Source organism: Heliconius melpomene, chromosome 6 (genome assembly GCF_056956725.1).
Source record: "Heliconius melpomene rosina isolate 202511_hmr_F chromosome 6, ASM5695672v1, whole genome shotgun sequence".
Taxonomy (NCBI): Eukaryota; Metazoa; Arthropoda; class Insecta; order Lepidoptera; family Nymphalidae; genus Heliconius; species Heliconius melpomene.
Window position 1 is genome coordinate 8,005,926 of NC_140394.1, and position 22,517 is coordinate 8,028,442.

At 35.5% G+C, this 22,517-nt stretch overlaps 2 protein-coding genes across 2 annotated transcripts; one reads left to right on the top strand and one right to left on the bottom strand.

Moving 5' to 3' along the window:
• Positions 1-323: 323 nt before the first annotated feature.
• LOC146538335 (odorant receptor 49b-like) lies at positions 324-12,465 on the bottom strand. The gene is made up of 8 exons (XM_085186787.1): positions 12,303-12,465; positions 11,444-11,692; positions 10,928-11,196; positions 10,487-10,688; positions 7,845-7,944; positions 6,651-6,755; positions 2,047-2,208; positions 324-762 (listed from the first exon to the last, which is right to left on the bottom strand). The coding sequence occupies exons 1-8, from the start codon at positions 12,452-12,454 to the stop codon at positions 712-714; spliced, it is 1,290 nt and encodes a 429-aa protein (XP_085042913.1). The 5' UTR covers positions 12,455-12,465; the 3' UTR covers positions 324-711.
• A 4,586-nt stretch (positions 12,466-17,051) lies between these two features.
• Positions 17,052-22,138, top strand: LOC146538336 (putative cytochrome P450 304a1). The gene is made up of 9 exons (XM_085186881.1): positions 17,052-17,209; positions 18,113-18,361; positions 18,568-18,740; positions 19,294-19,566; positions 19,812-19,929; positions 20,112-20,292; positions 20,505-20,622; positions 20,893-21,034; positions 21,280-22,138. The coding sequence occupies exons 1-9, from the start codon at positions 17,113-17,115 to the stop codon at positions 21,459-21,461; spliced, it is 1,533 nt and encodes a 510-aa protein (XP_085043007.1). The 5' UTR covers positions 17,052-17,112; the 3' UTR covers positions 21,462-22,138.
• The last annotated feature ends 379 nt before the right edge of the window (positions 22,139-22,517 follow it).

Genomic DNA, 22,517 nt, shown 5'->3' on the forward strand with positions numbered 1-22,517 from the left:
TAAGGAGACGGAGAACTTTGTAGAAAAAGACATCACATAAGAGATGGATCAACTTGGGACAAGTAAAAAGGTTGTGAGAAGTGGAACCGCCGTCAAGGCCACATTCACACAAACAATAGCCAGGGCCCCTATTCTTAGCCCTATGACGACAGACGTTGCCGGGTCCGTCCATAGAGCACAAGCGACAAATTGTTGATATAAAAACTTACTGAACGGAGAATTCTTCGTTCAGTAAGTTGTTTAGACTAAAACCAAGGTTGGGACAGAAGATTGGATAGATGCATTGTACTTACCTCTCTGGGACTTTGATCTTTCCCAGAGTTTACTCATCGAGAGGAGTAAACGTAAGGGACGACAGGTCCTGGGCCGAATTATAAAACTAGTCTAAGATGTCACACTTGATAGCTAATTTAGCGCAGGAGTCCGCGAATTCATTCCCATTAGTTCCAGAATGTCCTGGAATCCAAGCTAAAGTATTTGTCCTATGACTCATATTTCAAAATTTTATGGGTGCTACCGTCAAGAAAAGACCATTGGCGTTATTACATTTTATTAAGTGTTTTTACTAGAAAGTAGCTTTGCGTGGAGTCGTGATGTTGGACATCTCGCCATGATTTTGTGTACTTTGTGTTACTTTTTTCTTTATGTCTTTTATTCTTTTGTCACGACAAATTAAAATTGGGGTCTAAACTTTTCATTGAAACTGGAAACTTACTTATACTGGCGCAAAATATTAAAATATGAGTAAGATGTACTCATCACCTGGAAAATAGACATATATTTATATTTAATTTTATATAAAAGTATGTTAAGCTTTATTGTATATTATAGAGTGCAGTAAAATATATGGATTTATATGTAGAAATATCATATATGACATGTTTCAGGTGAATCATAAACGGCTCAGTTTGTCTAGTGGATTTTATTCTTGGATAAAGTGTACAGTGAATTAAGCTATTTTGTATATAATAATAACAAGCAAACATTTGGTTATTATTTATAGCTAGTTGGCTTTTAGATGAATGACATGCAAAAAGTACGCTGTAGATATAGATACAATAAAAATTAAGAATGTTCATTCACAGGTCAGTAAATTTATCAGTATATTCGTAACAAAAATATCGTATTATTGTTGATGATAATAATAATAATATAATTTTTGATTAAAGTTCGTAACAAAATGGACAGTCATAGCAAAGTAGCAATATGACATGCGAAATTCGCAGTATTCTTATCAGTCATGAGGGACGCCCCTTCTGTGACGTATCAGCCACGTTAGACTTAATTAAAAACTAGTAACAACTGTCATTACATTGCAAAAAATTATCTGCCATTAATAAACTATAACAAAACTCAATTTATCACATTCATGCCAAAGAAATAGAAAAACGAAACGAAAAAGAAGAATTAAAACGTTCTAACCGAATCTATAAATGGATATATTTCTATTTTTTTTTTATACATAACAAATATGAAAACCTTATCTCTAATTAAAAATTACTGAGTGACATTCATATAATTTTAACATGTTAAAGGGATGTTGCACTTGTTGTAAATATCCTTTGTCACGATATCTTCCTGGATCTTTAAAATAATTGTATTTATTATATATATACTTATTCTATTAAATGTGTAGAAAGGGAATAGAACAGTTGGTCTAAATTCTGGCAGGTCACCTTATTTACAGTTCGTTGGATTTAGTTTTCCGATTTACGGTTATACGTTCGCCCATAGCTTTTCCAGTAATTTATATCTACTTTATTAAATAGACGATAATAACCAGCCTAGTCATTAAAAATTTGTTTATTTTTTATGTCTGACATTTAAACAGTAGGCTTATTAATAGGTCATCAAATTTATCTGTGTCATTGTTTAGTGTGTTAAAAAATCGTTGTATAATTGTTGATAATAAAGACCACCCACCCATTTCGAGTGATGTATCACGATAGACTATTAAATATTTTAGTAACTACTATTACACTGCAAATATATTATCAGTAATTAAAAATAAATTAATTATATTTAGGTACACGAAGACACACCTACCGAAGAAAAAGTTTCGAGTTCCAAATTAGGCAAGCCTGTGAACTTAATGCTGACAGGTTTCTGACAGCGTTTTATAAAAATTATAATGTCAGAACGTAGCAACCGACCCAAGGGAGTTGTATGCCAACCGCTGTTCCACATTGCTTCCCCTACGGCAAAAGCCTGGAAACAAAATATAAAACGGATGACAAATTGGATACACTGCCTCTTTTATTACAAGACATTTTTGAATACGCGATCCCAAATCATCGAGCCATCACTATCATACTCAAATTTTTGCCGTGTGATCCTGGCCTAGAATAGGATCACCCTGGTACTGATGGTGTCGTAAGAGGCGACTAAAGTACGTGTGGTAGAGTCACGTCGCCAGCAATGGCAACACGCATGGGCAGACTCGACCGGATCATTACCACCCCCGGCATTTAAAACCGGCGTTAATTAGTGGCTTTATGCCACTGCGTTTCGCATTAGATAATGCCGGGCTCCGGAGCCCAACCCCCACCCCTCCCTGGAATATGAAAGCGGCACATAAAGAGAATCTACCCCAGGAGGGTACCAGCACCTCCGGTGCTGGAGAATCCCTCCCTGAGTCCTCAAGCTCAGGCTGCCCTTCGAATTCTGGGGAGGGCACAGTACCGCGCACAAGACCAAATTGCAAACAAGGCAAACGAGACGTACGCCCCACGGCAACCCCTACCACACTAAACGTGGACTTTTCTAATATCAGGGGTCTTCACTCCAACCTGAATGCCGTCCACCACCATCTTGAGACGGCACGGCCGGCCTTGTTATTTCTGACGGAGACTCAAATTGTCCGACCGAGCGACACAGCCTACCTAAAATACCCCGGCTATAAAATAGAACACAACTTTATGCCTCATGCCGGGGTCGCTGTGTTCGTAAGGGAGGACCTGAGTTTCCGTCGTCTTGCTAATCTTGAAGGTCGGGACCTGTCGACTATCTGGCTCCGTGTTGACTCGGACGATCAAACCCGAGTCTACGCATGCCTTTACAGGTCCCACAGTGGCAATGCGGAAACGGATCGGCTCATGGAACACATGCAATCGGGCATCGACGATATGCTCTCACAGATCCCCTCTACTGAGGTCGTGATACTTGGCGATTTTAACACGCACAATGCCAGTTGGCTTGGATCACGCGCCACCGACCACGCTGGGAGGGCCGTTTTTGACCTTGCTACGGCGAATGGATTGTCCCAATTGGTTGAGTCGCCTACGCGACTCCCGGACGTGGACAACCACAATGCCTCCTTATTGGACCTTCTGCTGACTTCGCACCCGGAACAGTACCAGGTTGTCGTCGATACTCCTTTGGGGTCTTCTGACCACTGCCTGGTACGGAGTGTCGTGCCCATTAAGCGCGGCAGTCGCAGAACACCCGCAACTCGTCGTGTCTGGCACTACAAGTCAGCAGATTGGGATGGGATGCGTACATTTTACTCATCCTATCCCTGGGGGCCGGTTTGCTTCTCTTCTGATGATCCTAGTACCTGTGCCGCTGCTGTTGCCGTTGTTGTTAACTTTATATTCCTAGCAATGTAGTGCCCATCGGTGGCAAGTCACAGCCTTGGTTTGATACGTCTTGCAAACTTGCTACCCTTAGCAAACGCGAGGCATATCAAATCTGGGCCGAGGCACTGGTTACTAAGGATCCGAAGGTGAAAGCCTCAAAAAGAGAGTATAACCGGGCCTCTAGGTCCTTTAAGCGGCAAATTGCCAAAGCAAGGTCCGGGCATATCGCCAAAATCGGCGAGAAGCTTGAGAGCTACCCGTCCGGAACTCACCAGTTTTGGGCGCTCTCAAAGGCGGCACTCGGCAACTTCAGCCAGCCTTCGCTGCCGCCTTTACGCAAGGGGAATGACATCTTGGTCCATACGGCGAAAGAGAAAGCCGATCTCCTGGGCGCTCTCTTTGCCTCGAACTCGACTTTGGATGACCAAGGATCAACGCCACCGACCATACCGCGGAGCCAGAGCTCAATGCCTGAGGTTAAGTTTAGCCAAAAAGCTGTTAGGCGAGCTCTGTCCTCTTTGGACATCCATAAGTCGAGCGGGCCAGATGGCATCTCCCCCTTAGTACTTCGATCTTGTGCTCCTGAGCTGACACCGGTGCTAACGCGTTTGTTTCGGCACTTTTACTCAGTCGGCGTAGTCCCAGATTCATGGAAGAGCGCTCTTATCCACCCGATCCCGAAGAAGGGCGATGGTTCCGATCCATCTAACTACAGGCCTATTGCCATCACCTCCCTACTCTCAAAAGTCATGGAGAGCATCATCAATAGCCAGCTCTTGGTTTATCTAGAGGATCACCGATTGATTAATGACCGTCAATATGGCTTCCGCCATGGTCGCTCACCCGGAGATCTTCTGCTTTACCTTACCCACCGTTGGGCTGCGGCTATTGAACGCAAGGGAGAGGGCCTGGCAGTTAGTTTGGACATGGCGAAGGCCTTTGATCGAGTGTGGCATGGGGCGCTCCTTGCTAAACTTCCATCCTATGGGCATCCCGAGAACTTATGCAGGTGGATCGCCAGCTTTCTCACTGGGCGCAGCATCAAGGTCCCTGTCGACGGTTTTTGCTCCAAACATATGCCCGTGAACGCTGGCGTTCCCCAAGGCTGCGCGCTGTCCCCCACGCTGTTTCTTCTGCATATCAATGACATGCTGGAGGATTCTAGCATTCATTGCTATGCAGATGACAGCACGGTGGACGCTGTTTACTCCGGCCGCGCAAGTCTTTCTCGGGAAAACGCTGAACAGTGCCGAAATAAACTTGTGTCTTCTATTGAGGCATCCCTCGAGAATGTCTCTTCATGGGGTGAAAAGAACCTGGTCCAATTTAACCCCCTGAAGACACAGGTTTGCGCGTTAACCACAAAAAAAACCCCATTTATCGTATCGCCAGTCTTTCAGAACACTCCCCTTTCAGCCGCGCCGAGTATCAGCATGTTGGGCCTTAATGTTTCGAGTGACTGCCAGTATCGCGATCATCTGGAAAGCAAGGCCAAGTTGGCCTCGAAGAAACTGGGGGTCATCAATAGAGCGAGACGGTACTTCACGCCAAAACACCGATTGGCTCTATATAGGGCCCAGGTTCGGCCACACATGGAGTACTGTTCTCATCTCTGGGCTGGTGCACCCCAGTATCAGCTTGACCCATTTGATCGCATACAACGTAGAGCTGTCCGAATCATTAAGGACCCAGTAAGCTATGAAAGGCTTGACACTTTGGCTCTGCGTAGAGACGTCTCCTCGCTGTGCGTTCTCTATCGCATTTATCATGGTGAGTGTTCTGAAGAACTGTTTGACCTGTTACCTGCCGCCGAATTTTCTAACCACACAGCACGTCACAAACTTAAATATCATCCACACCATCTGGATGCGTGGCACTCCACTACTGTGCGGTTTCGTAGGAATTTCCTTCCACGCGCCACCGAACTGTGGAATAGCCTACCCGCGGCAGTGTTTCCAGGTCGGTACGATATGGGTACCTTCAAAAAGCGCGTCTATCTGCACCTCAAAGGCCGGCAACGCACCTGTAGCCCCTCTGGTGCTGCACGGGGTCGTGGGCGGCGGTGATCATCAGGTGACCCGAACGCTCGTTTGCATTGTCCTTTTTCCATAAAAAAAAAACAAAAAAAAAAAAATCCAGTCTGCAAAAGTGCTACCCTTACCACCTCCGTTGCACATGCACTATTCCACTCTCTTCCTATCCTGGCCCTCCTTTTACCTTTCCTATTCTTCTTCCTTTGGATTTTCTCACAAAATGAAATCGTTACTACAAACTTAATCAATGGTTACTATCTCCAGGTGGGCTGTTACGCGGCTAAATAGAATCATTCTGGGAGCAGTAGCATAAGGAGCGCTAAAATTTAAGCAGCCAGTACGTAGCAGCGAAACAAACCAGTCCACCACTCCATGACAAACTTGAAACTGTGAAGGCATTTACACATTATATATCAGAAAACACATTTACGTTAGAGATTTCTACAACAGGCTCCTTTGTATGTCCGTATTGCTGTATTCAAGATTGCGGTACTTCTAGGGGCTTAAGCTTATGAGAAGCTTCTGCAGAAGGAGTTTGACAGTGTGCCTAGTCAGTATATCTGTTAAGCATTGCGATCTAAATGTATCATTGAGGCCTATAGAGATATATACCAGGAATGTGCTAGTATGTTTAGGACCGCTAATTACAAGAACAAACCCTTCCCGATTACAGTTGGGGCTTATTAAAATTTAAGCTCTTAACGAACAGACTTTTTCAATGTGCTACTACATACAGTATACAGCTGTGTTCATGCATTCACTCAATAATGCGAGGTGGCCGATGTTGAGCAAAAGGGAAAGTCTGGAAGAATTCACTTGAGAATGGTGATCCTAAGCTAAATGAGTTGAAAAACCATTATGTGACGGGAGGCACAGGACACGAGGTACTATATCGGAAAAAAGTGCCTTGTTCTGTTTGACAAAAGAGTTAGCCCCAGCTACCTAAGAAGGCGATGTTGTGATGCAGGACCAGAGTCATTGATTATTTAGCTTTGTTTTTATGTTAACATTATTAACATAAATAAATAATTAAACTTACCTTATTTCTTATTAAAGTTCCTAAATAGCAAGGGATCCATAATTGTACACATGTTGCGATAAATAGCATTGTAAAAATAACGTGAAGTTTGCCATGGTCCAATGACTAAAAATTAGAAAACATTAAACATAGGTACATACTTGCTTAAATAAAATAAGAATTATAGTATTTCTATTTTTTTTATTATAGGTGAAACAGCTTAGCATTTCGTTTATGAAATTAATTCTATTCCAAAACATTTACAGCTGTATCCCGCATATAGCAAGTAAGGGGTAGAAGTAGAAGCATTAAGACACTTCGTGCCCCACTTTCCGCCAAAGAGGCAAAGGGTATTGAGTAATGGGACTCAATGCCACACTTTCTCGAGCGGGAATCGAGCCCACAATCGTCACGATTACAGGCACACACTTGTGCCCGTCCAAACCACGACGACGGCCTCTACTAAAATAACTCCTGGTCATTTAAAATAAATTGGTCTACAGGATTACAGATTCCTCACAGGCAGCCACATAGTGCATTCCTTCAGGGACAGGGAGTACCCTCTCAACCGGTGTCGCTGTAAAAGCCATTAGGGTTAACAGCAAATCCTCAAGTTCGAAAAAAAAAGGATTACAGAATATCAGAGGGTTTTCGAATATTGATTTTTTTAAAGAAACCAAATTAGTGCAAATAGTAAAACAAAAAAATTAAATGTGGTGTCGTGGGACATCAGGTAGGAACGAAGTTTCTTCGGCTAATGTAGAATCGACACAAATTGCAAAAAAAGTCGTGTTCAATTTTATGTAGGTTTTCTTGATTTTTTCTTAAATTTTGCTGATTAGTTTTTATTTAAGTACAAGAAACTATTTAGGAAATTCAGTATTTTAGGAAATAATAAATTACTTAAAATAAAAAAACAACAATAACACACAATCATGCAAAAAAATGATGAGAGAAAGAAAAGAAAAAGGGAGAAAGAGAAAGGTATTATACACTACTCGTCTGTGTATGCGACTGTCGCGCCTGCGCACGTCTCATTTAACGGTTTTATTCCACCCATTTTTCTTACGGTTTTACTATCACACTTTTTTCAGTTCTATCACGCAGCGAAATCCCTATCCCTTCCAAGCCTGCCGTAAGGAACTTCGTTCCAAAAAGTTTTTTTTTTTATTTTTTGGACTTCAAAGAATATTTTTTTTATATGTCAGTACTTACATCAGCTACTTGGTAAGCCACTAAGCATGTAACCAGCGATGTTATCGTGACTTGATAAACGAGTGGTGGTCCATACACTGACGAGACAGCATCAACAGACCTGGATAAAAAAAAACCTAAAAATCATTTTCCAATACCTATTCCATGTTGTTATTCGTTTTTCGTTGATATTTTTTTTCTATTCTGATAATATGGCTATTAGTTTATCGCTATGATGAATTTAGTTTACTATCATGTCTTTAGTTACTCGCAAGGTTAAGACGAATCGATTGACGAAAGAATCATCAAAATTGGCAAAGGCGTTTGGCCTCTACAACGCCGCATAGGAACACCCAAACATACGTACATATATACACACATACATAGGTTGATAAGCGTAGTGACTCGGCATATATAAAATTTCCGATATTAAAATTAACGATTTCTATCGTAAACAATATCAGTTTATTATGTAATTTTTTCTTTATGTATTCGTATTTATATATATTTAACCGATAAGGCCAGTAAACCTTTATCTTGTGTAAAATGGATGTTTCGCGAAGCTCTGGTATAACTCAGTCCACAATTTGCGGCCCGTAAGCCGATATGGTGCGGCCTGCGCAAGAATACTGCATCTTTTGATACTGCACCGCAAGCATTAATCTAAAATACTAATATACAAATAGGTTCTCTCTCTCTCTCTCTCTTTTTTCTCTAGTATCAGAGATGAGACCCAAACGAAAGGACTCCTAGGCCCGCCCCCATGACATAATGAGAAGAAGTACGAAAGTGTCAGATAAAGCACCATTCTTCTTACTTATATATAGTACTAGCGGCCCGCTCGCAGTTTCACCCGCGTGTACTATGTTATTATTAATTTCTGTCTCTATGGCAACGTCCTAGTGACGTCTATGCAAAATTTGCGACTCCTAGCATTTGTAGTAACGAAGTTTCATACAAACTTTCGACCCCAAAAACAACCCCTTAGAAGTCGAATATTGCAAATTCCCGTCTTAGCGAGCACCTACGTCCTATAAATAACTCCTATGCAAAATTTCAGATTTCTAGCACATGTAGTTTCTGAGATTTCGTGATGAGTGAGTGACCTTTCGATTTTATATATATAGATTAACTAGGGGCCCGCTCGCGGTTTCACCCGCGTGAACTATGTTATTATTAATTTCTGTCTCCATGACTACGTCCTAGTGACGTCTATGCATAATTTGAGACTCCTAGCATTTGTAGTAACGAAGTATCATACAAACTTTCGACCCCAAAAACAACCCCTTAGAAATCGAATATTGCAAATTCCCGTCTTAGCGAGCACCTACGTCCCATAAGTAGCTCCTATGCAAAATTTGAGATTCCTAGCACTTGTAGTTTCTGAGATTTCGTGATGAGTGAGTGACCTTTCGATTTTATATATATAGATGAAAATTGTAGTATTAATGAAGAGCTTGTGAAAATGTGCAGTTTGAAAAGTTCAAGTTGTAAAGGTACTAATGGGGAAGTTTTTTTTTTCATTTCTTAAACCAATTACAATTAAGGTGGGGAAAGTTTATAAATATTATTATCAAGGAATCTGCCTACGCCTTTCATATAATAATAACACAATAATAATTGATTCAGATGTAAAAATTATTCAGATGTAAAGTCGCTTATATGACCTTGAAACTATTTATCAGGTATATTAATAAAAGAAAGCTTGACTATTTTGTCAACCGCAAAAGACGATTGAAGAATCTTAGATGATTTTAGTATGCAAAACACTAAAATTTATATATAGATTATATTACACATTCAACATTTCATTTCAACTCTGGGAGAACAAAAGAAGAATTTGTAATTAACACAAGATTATATGAAAATTCATAAAAACATATTTTTTGATAATATATTTCTTATCATACCAATTCTTGATTTTATTGACTATAATATACCCTTATCACTTAATCAAACTGATTACATACAAAAGCTACAATCGATAATCTCAGACGTGTATTTATATAATGGGGGACCAATTAAATACATTATGAGCATTATTTACATTTTTTAAGTGTTACACACACTTAGTCAAAAGTTCTTCCCAGTAGTATACCTGAATTCTGACGTGCTCAAGCATTATATTAGTTTCGACGAAGCCCGATGAGAGCGTATGGTTTAGTTGGTCAAAGCACCTGGACGGTTTCCAAAAGGTGCGGGTTCAAATTTCACTAAGTTTATAAATATTTTTATATTTTCTAAAAAAGTACAAAGTGAGCGTTGACTAAACCTAAATTTTCAATATTTTCACTGAGTACTATATACAATATGTAACAATCAAGAAATTAATGATAATTTTAATTTAATTTAATGATAATTTAGTAAACGTTATTCTTAAATAATTATCTAATAAACTTATATAAAACAGACTTATAAGCTTAGAGTAAATAATTTTAAGCTGCATACATCATTATAAGTATAGATAATATTTTTGTATTGTCAGAGTAATAAATTTTTAAATCGCATAACGTTTTTGTCAAAAGGCATATCGATATAGACTAGATAAACGATTATAGAAGGAAATACCAAGTAATACTTGGTCAATGCGAACTTATATATAAAAATTCTTTGACCATTTCAACATTATACTTTAAACACACAAGAATATCGTAATTACTTACCCCAAAACTAAACTATGCCATTTTACAACTCTCCGCATTCTGTTACGAAGAATGACTTTGACTTCCATCAGACGTGAATCGGTATAAGATAAGCTCACAACACTCTCGTCAAGGCCATGAAAAAGCACTTCGATATCGAAAGTCATCATGCTCATTAAATAGTAATGATGAAGCAAAATATGGAACAACACGTATATATACACTGCAAATATAATTAATATAGTTTTTGAAAAACAAGAACCACTGCAAGAACAAAGTTGAACAAATTAAATATGCATATTCTAGCGAGAGGGGGTCGAACCCATAATTTCTTAATTTTTGGAGGAAAATTTATATATTCTTTGTAAAGATTATAATGTAATATATTTCTATTTAAAATTTTGAGATTTGAGAAGTTCTACATAAAATGGAAACAAAAATATTTTTTGAAAAATTACACACCACTAAAAGTTTGCGGAACTATTAAGCCCTCGACACACTGAAGAAAGAAAAATATTTCATAGTTTGGGGTCCTATACGGATCGTCAGCCGGCAGCCAAAAGGGAAAGATGAGAGGTCGCACCATATTTTCATGTTGAGTTGCAAACAAGCTTTGATACAACAGAATTGCTGTAGTGGAAAATATGTACATAAGCACTATTGATACACAAAAAATCAACCAGCATACACATAGTTTCTTTATAAGCATTTGTCCTTGCAAAAATGTTTTTCTGTAAAATTAAAAAACCATATAACCATCTAAATAGGTAAAAATATAAATATAATACAGTAATTTTAGTTCCCTCCAATAAATTTATTTATTCCAATACAATAAATAAATAAAAAAATATATTTTGTTTAGTTATTATTATTAATTAATTATTAATAAATAAAAAAATACATAATTTAACTTTTCTAAACACTACCAATTCACGTGAAGTTATGATTTTATCTAAGTATGTATAGAAATAAACAAACCTATACTTTGAGCCTAAATTGCAAATGAATAAAAAATCTCTATTCATAGTGTCTAAAATCTGTATAATATTATTTCTATTAAGCATAACGCTGGTGTAGACGATTGGAATAGTGAAAATTATCAAGAAATAGCAAAAGCACTCTGTTGCAAACGAATAGTCTTCTATATCGACCCCGTGGTGGATAAACATTAATTCAAACGCACACGTTATTATGGATAGTAATACGCTTATTACTGGCCATAAAAATCTGCAAAAAATATAACACACATACAAAATTAAATATTTATGAAAAAAATTATTAATAAAAAAATATATCTGCATTAGGTAAAAAAAATGATTAATAAAAAAATATAACTGCATAATTATTTTTGTGTTGAAAGATTTCACGGTATATCCCGCGCAAAGCAGGGTAGACAAAGATAACCTAACGTAGTATTAAAACACTACGTTCCTCATTTTCGCTGAATTCTGGAAACATTACGTGTTGAATGGCGGAATCCAACGCCGCGCTTCACTTCGAAATCAGAGCGAAGAAATGAAAACATTAAATATATTTATTAAGAAAACGTTTACGTATGGCTTGGTTGGTCAGAGCGCTAGGACGGTTTCCAAAGAAGCGCGAGTTCAATAATATTAAATATTTCATTTCTTCGAGCTGGAATCGAACCCACAACCTATTGTAAATAATTTAGTATTTATTTTTAATATATAAACATATAAATAAAATTGAAGTGTTTGTCTGTGGTTTCACAATAACCGTATTTTTTTTCAAGTGCATATTTTGGTTATTTTAGCAACAAACAAATAAAAAAAATATATAAGAACAAAAAGTATTTTTATTATTAAATTTTTAATACCTCCAATAAGAATCCCTGTTGTTAAAAAATATCCCATTAGTTACGAGAAGAATTTTTAGTTGTGGATGAAATTCATACAGATCACCGACAAATCCGTCGTAGTCAAAATCGCTGCCCAATATTTTTTTCCTTAAATTATCAAACAAAGCCATTTTTAAGCCTAAAATCTTGAAACGATAATAATGGAATGATGACAAAGGTATATTGCTTAGTATCGAAAAAGAAATTACAATTAAATTATAAAGTAATTTCCTTAATTAACTAGATTTAGATTTAAGCCAATTGCAATATGACTGACTATATTCGATTACATATAATTATTGCATGAAAGGAAAGGAAATTTGAAGTATAGGATAAAATAAAATAATTATACGTAATATGAAACAGAATTACTTGAGTATTGGGTTGTGTCTCTACAATGACTCTATGTTCACCTAAATTATTTATTTTTAGGGTTCCATTGCTGAACTGCAAAAAATAAATCCGTATGTATTTGTCACATGTTTCTGTCTTCCTAAGCGTGGCTTGACCGTTTCGGATCATTAATAACATAATGCAAAATAAATTTCAAGTGTAAATTTTCAGTAGTAATCATGACAAAATGAAAAAAATTAGGGATTTTTTTTTTGTATTTTATTACTTGCATCACATAATGACAATCTTCACTCATTTAAAATTATTAAATAAAACAATAGAGAAAACTCTTTTTAACCGACTTCTGTAAGAAAAGCAGGTTATCAATTCGATTGTAGACTCAATGAACAAGCAAAATGTATCTAAAGTTTTCCGCAGACAAACCCTGCCCTCAGACGTTAACTATCTCAATCCAAGAAGCGCCGTTTAAAATTAACAAGCATTAATCAGGATTGTTTTATGTATTCAAGGAGTTCTTCCAAGTACTCTGGGTTATAATGAAGCTTGTGTTATAGCTGTATCTTACATATAGCAGTGTATACCAGAAAGGCATACCGTTCCTCACTTTCTGCCGAATGTTCGAGAGTTGCGTGACTCAAAACCGCGCTTTATCTTATTACCAGGGCGAAGAAATGAAAGTATTAAATAATTCATTGCCCCATGTAAAGAATCAATTTATGAACATGATAATAAAGATTTGTAATGATTTCCTCATATATTTAATTATAAATCTAACATTTTTTATATTCATTTAAAACGTTTTATTACTGGAAATTGTAGGGACTGGTACTCATGCTGTATTTACATAGACCTTTGCTAAATTATAAAAATATAGTAATTCACAAAGAAGCATCATTTATGAGTTAGGACTTATTTCAATAAAGAAAAATCAGCTTCACACTGTGTCCCGCAAACAGTAGGGTAGGCAGAGGGAATCTAGTATTGAGACACTCCGTTCCCCACTTTCTGCCGAATTTCAATAGGTACAATTATATAAAATTGTTAAAATAAAACTCATATTAATTAAAATCATATAATAAAATTATATTAATTAAAATCAATATCATTGTTAGGTAAATGTTTGTGGGTGTAAGATAATGAGATCATTTACCAAAGTGACCAGCAACACTAAGGCACAGCATGTTCATGACGCTTTCACCCAATTAAAATAATGACAGTTTTTTTTATTGTTTTAAAAATACAGAACTGGTGTTTTATTTATTAACTAGCGACCCTCTTGCGGCTTCGCCCGCTTTTACTACTGGATTATTCAATTATAAAATTTTTCAACAAACTAATTATTCAATTGCAAAGCACTTACGATAATGTAAAAATTAGGATTTTCCAATTGTTTTACACAGCGAGGATTTTTTAGTAGGTACCGTAATTTTAAATCTGTGCTACTAATCTTTTTAAGTACTTATTAAAATATATTTAAATGACTATTTTAAGATAGTTAAATGACTACTTTTAAACGGAAGAAATTATAAACAAAAACCTACCTACTAATAACTACTACAAAAAATATGAAACCAAATATATCGCGCTGAAATAATACATTCAACTCCAATTATCCAATACGTGCAAACGCATCTAAATCTTCGTTACTATAAAGGCAGGCGGGTTTTTTTTTCGAGCTTGTGGTTAATGCTGAAGAGGATATTCTGTCCCTGATGAAAAGCAAGCACTATGTGGCTGCCTGTGACGAAAATTAAATAGAATACATCGACCGGGAATCGAACCCGCCCGCGTGGCAGGCGAGCATTCTACCACTGAACCACCGATGCGTGTAAGGCAGGCGGGCGCGGCGGACGCATGGCGAGTGGCGAGCCGTTTCGCAGCAAGGATTTTTTGATATTGTAACAACTTCTAAAGTACTTATTAAAATTAAAAACAGTAAAAGACAGTTTTGATCTACATTAAATGGCCAACGTAACTAATATACTTATTTATATGCTGTGAGTAAGGGATAAGTGAAACTTGTCCCACATACAGCTGATGTGTGAACGGCGGGATGTGTCAACAATTAAATGCGTTTTTCTGTAAAACTATTCGCAATTTCGAAATAGTTTAAAAAGCAAATTTTATCTTTGTTTAACGTAAAAAATTAATAAAGTATTGTAAAGGATAAGGATTAATACCATTATGGAAAAATATGACTCACAATAAAAAATATATTAAAATTACTATTTTTAGACAGAAATATGATCACTACAGGTTATTCTTAAAAGATACGAAACTGGCGTCGCGGACTTTTTTGTAGATCTTATTAAGAAAAACAATACTCCAGTACATTATTTTCATGTAGTACTTACCATTAAAGCAGCGCATGCGCGAAAGTGTCTCAACGGGTAGGACTTTATACATATTTATCGTATTTATGTTAATTTACATAAGAATGTACAAATAATAAACTATATATAAACCTTCTACGAAAAATACTCGACCTAATGGTGAAAACCGCATCAAAATCCGTTGGGTGGTTTAGAAGAAGAAGAGTTAGAAACAACAGACAGACACGAAAAGCGACTTTCTTTTATAAGATATAGGATTTTTATAGGGTATAAAATAATATTATACTTACTTAATAAATTACTTAATAGATATATAAATATTTTTTTAAAGTCACAAATGAAGTTTGGCACAATATGAACATACTCAAGGCGATTTTTTAACATTCATATGCTGTCAATCAAACCAAACCAGTATCCCTAGCTCCACCACTGCTAGAGCTAGAACTACACTTAAGTATAAATTGAAAACTTTTAGGTTTAGAACAATTTGGTCCATCTCTTCGCTCAGTCAGTCATCTTCACCAAGACAAAGGGCGGCGCTGAGTTCCGCTACTCAACACGCAGTGCCTCCAGAATTCGGAGGGAACTGGGGAGCGGAGTGCCTTAAGACTAAGATGTGGGTGCGATGCAGCTGATGAAGCTGGTTTAATTTTTATTTATTACACTTAGAATTTTCAAAATAGAGCAGTAACTCCCATATTCATAGTTATACAATACAGTAGGTATATTATATCTTGACTTCAGTGTCATGGATAATTTGTAGGGCTTATCTATTTTTAATGATTTTATCCTTCCAATTTAGATTGCAATCGACTTAATTTGCGTCTAAAAGTTGATAACAGCACTGAGGGATTGGACGGGCAAGATGACATGCAATAACTATTTTGCCGATTTGTAAATATATTTTTTTTTTTATCTAACCTTTAAGTTATGTGTTATCACTATAGTTATCATTGTAGTTGTAGTAATTTAAATTTTAAGCAAATAAGCAAACATTCCGATTATAAAATTTTGTCGAATTATACAGTTGCTATAGCTATTGCAAAATATCAAAAGTGAGGCCAGTCGTGGCGCAGCGGCACAAAGTGTGACTGTAAAATCGCCTGGTTGTGGGTTCCATCCCCACTCAAGAAGATGAAATATTTATTTAAATCTATATTTTCATTTCTTTGCTCTGGTTTCGAGGCAAAGCGCGGCGTTGAGTTCCACCACTCAACGCGCAATGCCTCCAGAAACAGAAAGTGGGGAACGGAGTGTCTTAACACTAGGTTCCCTCTGCCTACCCTGCTGTGTGCAAGATACAGCGTGATGTATTACGAATGTAATAATTATGTTAACATTCACAATAAGTTTTGACAACGTGGTGAATTTCAAACAGAATGTAAATAAAAACTCATCAAAATAAAATCTTTTGATTGCGTTAATTTAGAAGCTTGATTTCTTCTGTTCACCAAGGAACCGTAGACCTGACAATTTGATATTATTATCAGCTTGAAACTTCTACGAGAGATAAATATTGTGACAGAAGGAAAACAAAATTATCTTATAAAGTACAAGATTTTCGTTTCGTCCTATTGAGGTACTATAGGTATAATATTTATCTAAAAATTATAAGCTACCATTAATATTATTAATAACTTGAACACAAAGCAAATACCAATATGTTTTACAAACGTTATATTTAATATGATTTTTCATACAAGTTTTGTCAATTGTCATTTTACAATGACTACCTAAGCGGGGCTTAGCTTTTTGTGTAAATAAAGAATATGTAGAGTTTAAACATAAGGTATATTTAAAGATACAATTATTGATATGCAAAAAAGAGTATTAATTGACCGTAGCAAAAAAAAAATATAAAGATAAAATTGTTTGATTTTCTTTACGGCAAAGAAATGTGGTCTTCTTTATTTATATTAAAAAACATAATATTACATTGTTTAAAAAACTAGAATGAACCGATAACGCCTGATTTTAAACTGTATCCGTAGCATGACTATAAGTAGGTAATTATAGAATTTTCGCTACTCATAATCAAATCACATATATATTAATAATTTTTCGGATCAACTTCACTTATCAGTCAACAAACCTCCGGCAAGATGATCGGTCTGCTCGCCTCTATTGCGCTCGTTACGTACTTGGGCGTACGTTGGTACAAAAGTGCCTTCCAGAGACCTGGAAAGAACTTTCCACCAGGTAATTTTTTTTTCAAATTCTTTGATTAAGTAAAAAATTATATTATGACCCTTGCCATGTTTTGTTATACCAACCGTTGTAGTGTCAGGAAGCTTCTTCTTCCACGAAATACCATTAAGGTCTTACGGGAGCGGAGAAATAAAAACAATTATTTCCGTGATTGACAAACGCTGTACTATTATGCCACTATAGCCAAACTTATCAATAATTTTTATTTTAATGAAAATTAATGAGAAAATGAAAATACGAAATTTTCATCTCTCTCTTCTAATAGAGGAATCAATTATCGATAGCCAAACGCACTCTTACTATTGGAAAATTCATCACTGCCAATACCGTACTTTGCCGTATGCATTGTTTTAGGGACTGTAAATTATTGTGGCGTCAGATCGAGCCTTAATTTTTAAAGATGACTATAAATCATAATCAAATGTAATAAGATCAGGATTAGATGACGACCAGTCTTCAGCACTGATGAAGTCTGAAAGTCTAAGATTATCAATAGATACCTAGTTCAAAACTGTAATAAAAAAGTTAACAATTTTTATATTTTTATATGCCAACGGAAAATGGACGTCACGCTCAACCACTTTTGTTAATGCGGCATTTGTTTAGCTATTAGACCTATGTGGTCATCAGATACTCCATATCTTCACTTTTACTATGTCAATGGGTCAATGAGCCCTGAATTATTAAGATGATTTTTTTATATGTAAGTAGACTACTAGACTAGCCACGTGTAGCACAAATATTTCTATGGGTATATCGTCTTTTTGCTTTTTGCATAATATTTTAAATATTAAAAAATCCTGGGTGTGATAAAACGCTAAACCTTTCTCCGTTGAATATGTAATACATCCTGTGTGCGACCTTTATAATAAAAGAACAAACTTATCGTTTCAGGGCCGCCAAGCTTACCAATATATGGCGCTTACTGGATTGTATTATGGCGCCAGGCAAACAATTTGGCAGGATCTTTAAGGAAATTAGCTCTCGATTATAAAACTGGTGTTGTGGGAATGTATCTTGGAAATTTCCCTACAATCGTAATAGATGATCCAAAGTTAATTAAAGAAGTCCTTAATAATCCAGACTTTGATGGCCGCGTTGATGTCATTGTAGCGCGATTGCGTTCATTTTGGAAGAAACTCGGTAAGTAAATATATAAACGCTTTATCGCAATATCTTTTGTATGAAAACGCGTCAAACACATAATCAAAATTTATCAAGTACCTCCCGTGGACCTAAAGTTGTGATCAACTTCTATAGTAGGCACAATAATGAATCAGTTCAGTTCACAGACAAAACACTAATATTTAAAATACTCAAGACTAATTATGAAAATTAATTTTTCACAGGCATTTTCTTTACCGATGGATACTTTTGGCACGTTCAAAGGCGTTTCAGTCTGCGCTATATGCGAGACTTCGGTTTCGGAAGAAGGGAGGAAAGCTTGGAGGAAGTTATGGCAAACGACACCAAGGAAATGATCGATATGGTTGTAAACGGACCCAAGAACGACGCTGAAAAGGTAAATATTTTTATTTTACCCGTAGAACTAAATAATAAAAATGTCATGCAAAAATATTACATATAATATTATTATTTCACAAATCAACTTTTAGTCTAATGAGACTAAAAAATAATTTCTCATGAATGGCTTAATAATGATATGAGAATTAAATGTAATTCATTTGGTTATTAAAATCAAAGCTTGATATTGAATTTAGGTATTAAAGATAATAATAGATTTGGAAGTTAACAGTGGCGTAGCTAGGGTATTTGCTACCCGGTGCGGCTTAGGAGATTTGATGCCCTTTAAAATGGTCTAAGGTCTAAAAAAAACAAAGTGATCGTCGACTTTGATGCCCCTTTTCCTTTTGATGCCCGGTGCGACCGCACCGCTCGCACCCGCCTAGCTACGCCACTGGAAGTTAATTATAAAAGTTCATTATATAAAAATGCATTGATCCATAAATATATTCTAAAAAAAACATATATTTTTCTAAGAATAAAGAAACATTACCTACTCCTACATATCTAAGTAACGATGCCCTCATAATATATATTCTGCATTGTTCCAGAAAATAGTTAACAACGGCTGTATCTACATGCCGCACTATTTCGCTGCACCTTTCATCAACGGCATGGTGCACGTGTTCACAAGAACAAGCTTGCCCCGATCTCAGTATCCTGTCATGTGGGAACTAGCCAGAAATACGTTGCTGTTTCAAAGAGGAACAAATGATTTTGGAGGGGCCCTTTCACTTACCCCGTGGCTTAAAGATGTTATGCCTAAATACAGCGGCTACACAAACTTACGCAAAGGAAATCAAGCCTTATTGGACTTCTTTACTGTAAGTTACTTGTTCTTGTAATACATACATATGTCAAGGTTCTTAATTAATAAAAGCTAAAGTAAAAGTGTTCTTATAGCTTTAGAAATATAATCTTATAGCACCTATACAGTTTTTCTGAAGTCTTATAAAATAAGACGTAATAAAAAACTTTAGTAAACTGTTTATTTGAATATACATATTAACAAAATCTTTAACGCATATAAGTTTCCTTGCAGTACTAACGTTCTTCTTATTTATTTTAGAGACATATTAATGATGCTAAAAAGACCCAGGAAGATTCTCATGATCGTCACTTTTTAGACGCTTATATAAGACAAATGAAAGAAGAAGCGAGAAAAGGGGGCCGCAGCACATTCTCAGGTACAGTCAAAAAAAATATATGCAAAATAATTCGCATTTATGAAGATTTAAAATTACATATGAGAATTAGGATCTTACTATACTTATGTCGATACAAAAACTATTTGAAAAACAATAAACCTAAAACAGTGTGGGTATATTCAGGAACATAAAAAATTATGAATTATGTATTTTTCTTTCAGAGGAGCAGTTGAAAATGATATGCGTAGACTATATGGTACCTGCAGCCACTGCAGTACAATCAATGCTTACAATTTTGGTCGAGAGGCTCTTAATTCAACCCGAAATTCAAGACAAAATTCACGAAGAAATTGACAGAGTCGTCGGTCGCGACCGTTTGCCTACTTTGGACGACAGGAAAGAGTAAGCCAATAAATTTATTAATTACAGCTTAGCAATATCAAAAAGTTAAATAAAAGGTATTTCATTCAAACAACTAAACTAAGTGTAAAAATAAATTTAAATATTTTTTACTGCATTTGAACCAAGCAAAATTATTTAATTCTAACACATTTTTATAGATTTTCTCTTTTAATCTAATTCACCTTTAATTAATTGTTATATGTCTTTTACAGCATGCCTTACACGGAAGCCTGTCTCCGCGAGATAATGAGAGTAGAAGCCTTAGTGGCCCTCAGTGTGCCCCATCGCACTGTGAAAGATACAAAAGTTGCCGGCTATGATATCCCCGAGGTATGTATATATAACAATATTTACAATTGTTTCTTATAATACAAATTTTGAGATTTATACTTGTTTCTAATTATAATAGATAAATGCTTATATTTCGGAGCTTTTACATTCGTTTCTGGTGAAACAGTAACAAAAAAGATTTTTGTGAAACGCATCGGTAGAGTTACAACAAGTTGTCTTTACTTTCATTAAAAATCCGAGGCTTGAGATTTGAAAATTAAGTTTTAAGTAGTCAAAATTTCAAGTAATTAAAGAAGTCATACTTTCCAGAACACTATCGTCGCCTTTAACCTCCCAACCTTGCACCACGATAAAGAGCTGTGGGGTGACCCAGAAAACTTCAGGCCGGAGCGTTTCATTACAAATGGACAATTAGACTTGTCTAAAGACAAATCTCTGCCATTCGGAGCAGGTAAATTATTACCCCTTTAATTAAGCTAAAAATAAATATAATTAATTTTATTTGAATTTTTCAAGCAAAACTGCACACCATAATGAAAGAATCCCTTTTACTAATATGAAATTTCTTTGTATTGTTATATTTAAATTATATTGTTAATATTTTACCACTTTTCATATTTTTTCCCGAAATAAAAAAATATACACAGACACGCTTTTTCCATTTTTTTATTATAACATTACTATTATGTTTTGTAGGCAAGAGATTGTGCGCTGGAGAAACCTTCGCCAGACAAGGAATGTTCCAAGTGTTTGCTGGATTCATGCAAGCATTCAAACTTTCTACGGTAGACGGTAAACCAAGGAAATTGGCGCCAAGAATACAAGGATTTATCTTGTCGATTCCAGAGTTCTGGGTTAAAGTAACGCCAAGGAACTAAATTTAATAGTTTTATAATATTTAAGCAAACGGACTCTTGCGATATCAAACGGCACGACAGAAAGAAATGTTAATTCAGAAATATTAAAACTTTTTCTATAGTAATTTAAATATTGTTGATTAAATATGTTTATTCAAAATTTTATTTATTAAATATAATTTTCAAACCTAATGCACGAAACAATGAGAATTTTCGAAAAATCTTAGTAACTTTAAGTTGCTAATGACTAATTATAAGAATAATATTAAAACCCTTATTATGGCTCAATATTTATATCCTTCATAATTTATTAGAAAGTAATATTTTTTTTTATTATTAGTCAGCAATAATTTTAGATTTTAGTATAAAACTTACAACTGAAGTACAACTTTTTTGTTTTGAATTTTGATATCTATTGTGATATAAATAAATTATGTTTGTCTTTAGGTAATATATTTAGGTTGTTGGTACACTGGTGGTTGGTGTTGGTGTACACTGTACTGTACATACATTCTCGTATTGGAATACTATTTATTTTATAAGCGTGGTAGGCTCGGTTTTTTAACCACATTATATTAAAAAAGCAATATTAATTCATTATTGTATTATTTTAAATATTGTTTTGTATGGAATATGGCTATAAATGTGTAAAATATATGCTATTTAATAAAAACCAGTGAGTAACTGATGATAAATAATGTTTTTTTTTATTATCTGCTGTCCCTTTGTCAAAGCTCTTAAATGATAAAGGTACCGTTTATTTTAATATAATTGAAATAAAACTTTAAATAGGTATACTTGTAATTTTATTAATTAGTTGAACAATAAGTGGCTAAGTGCGAATGGGTATCACACACCGGCGGTTCAGTACCAATTTCAGAATAGTAAGTCAACTAGCATAATATTCTTCATTGTAATATCATTAGGGAAAAATAGTTTCAGAAGACATCACATTTAATTACTTATTAAAATTAGATGTATTTACAAGTTTTCATAGTATAAACGTATCAAGCTATTTCCTTGACATCACATGGTACAATAGTACAATACAATTGATCATAATTTTCAATACAAAAA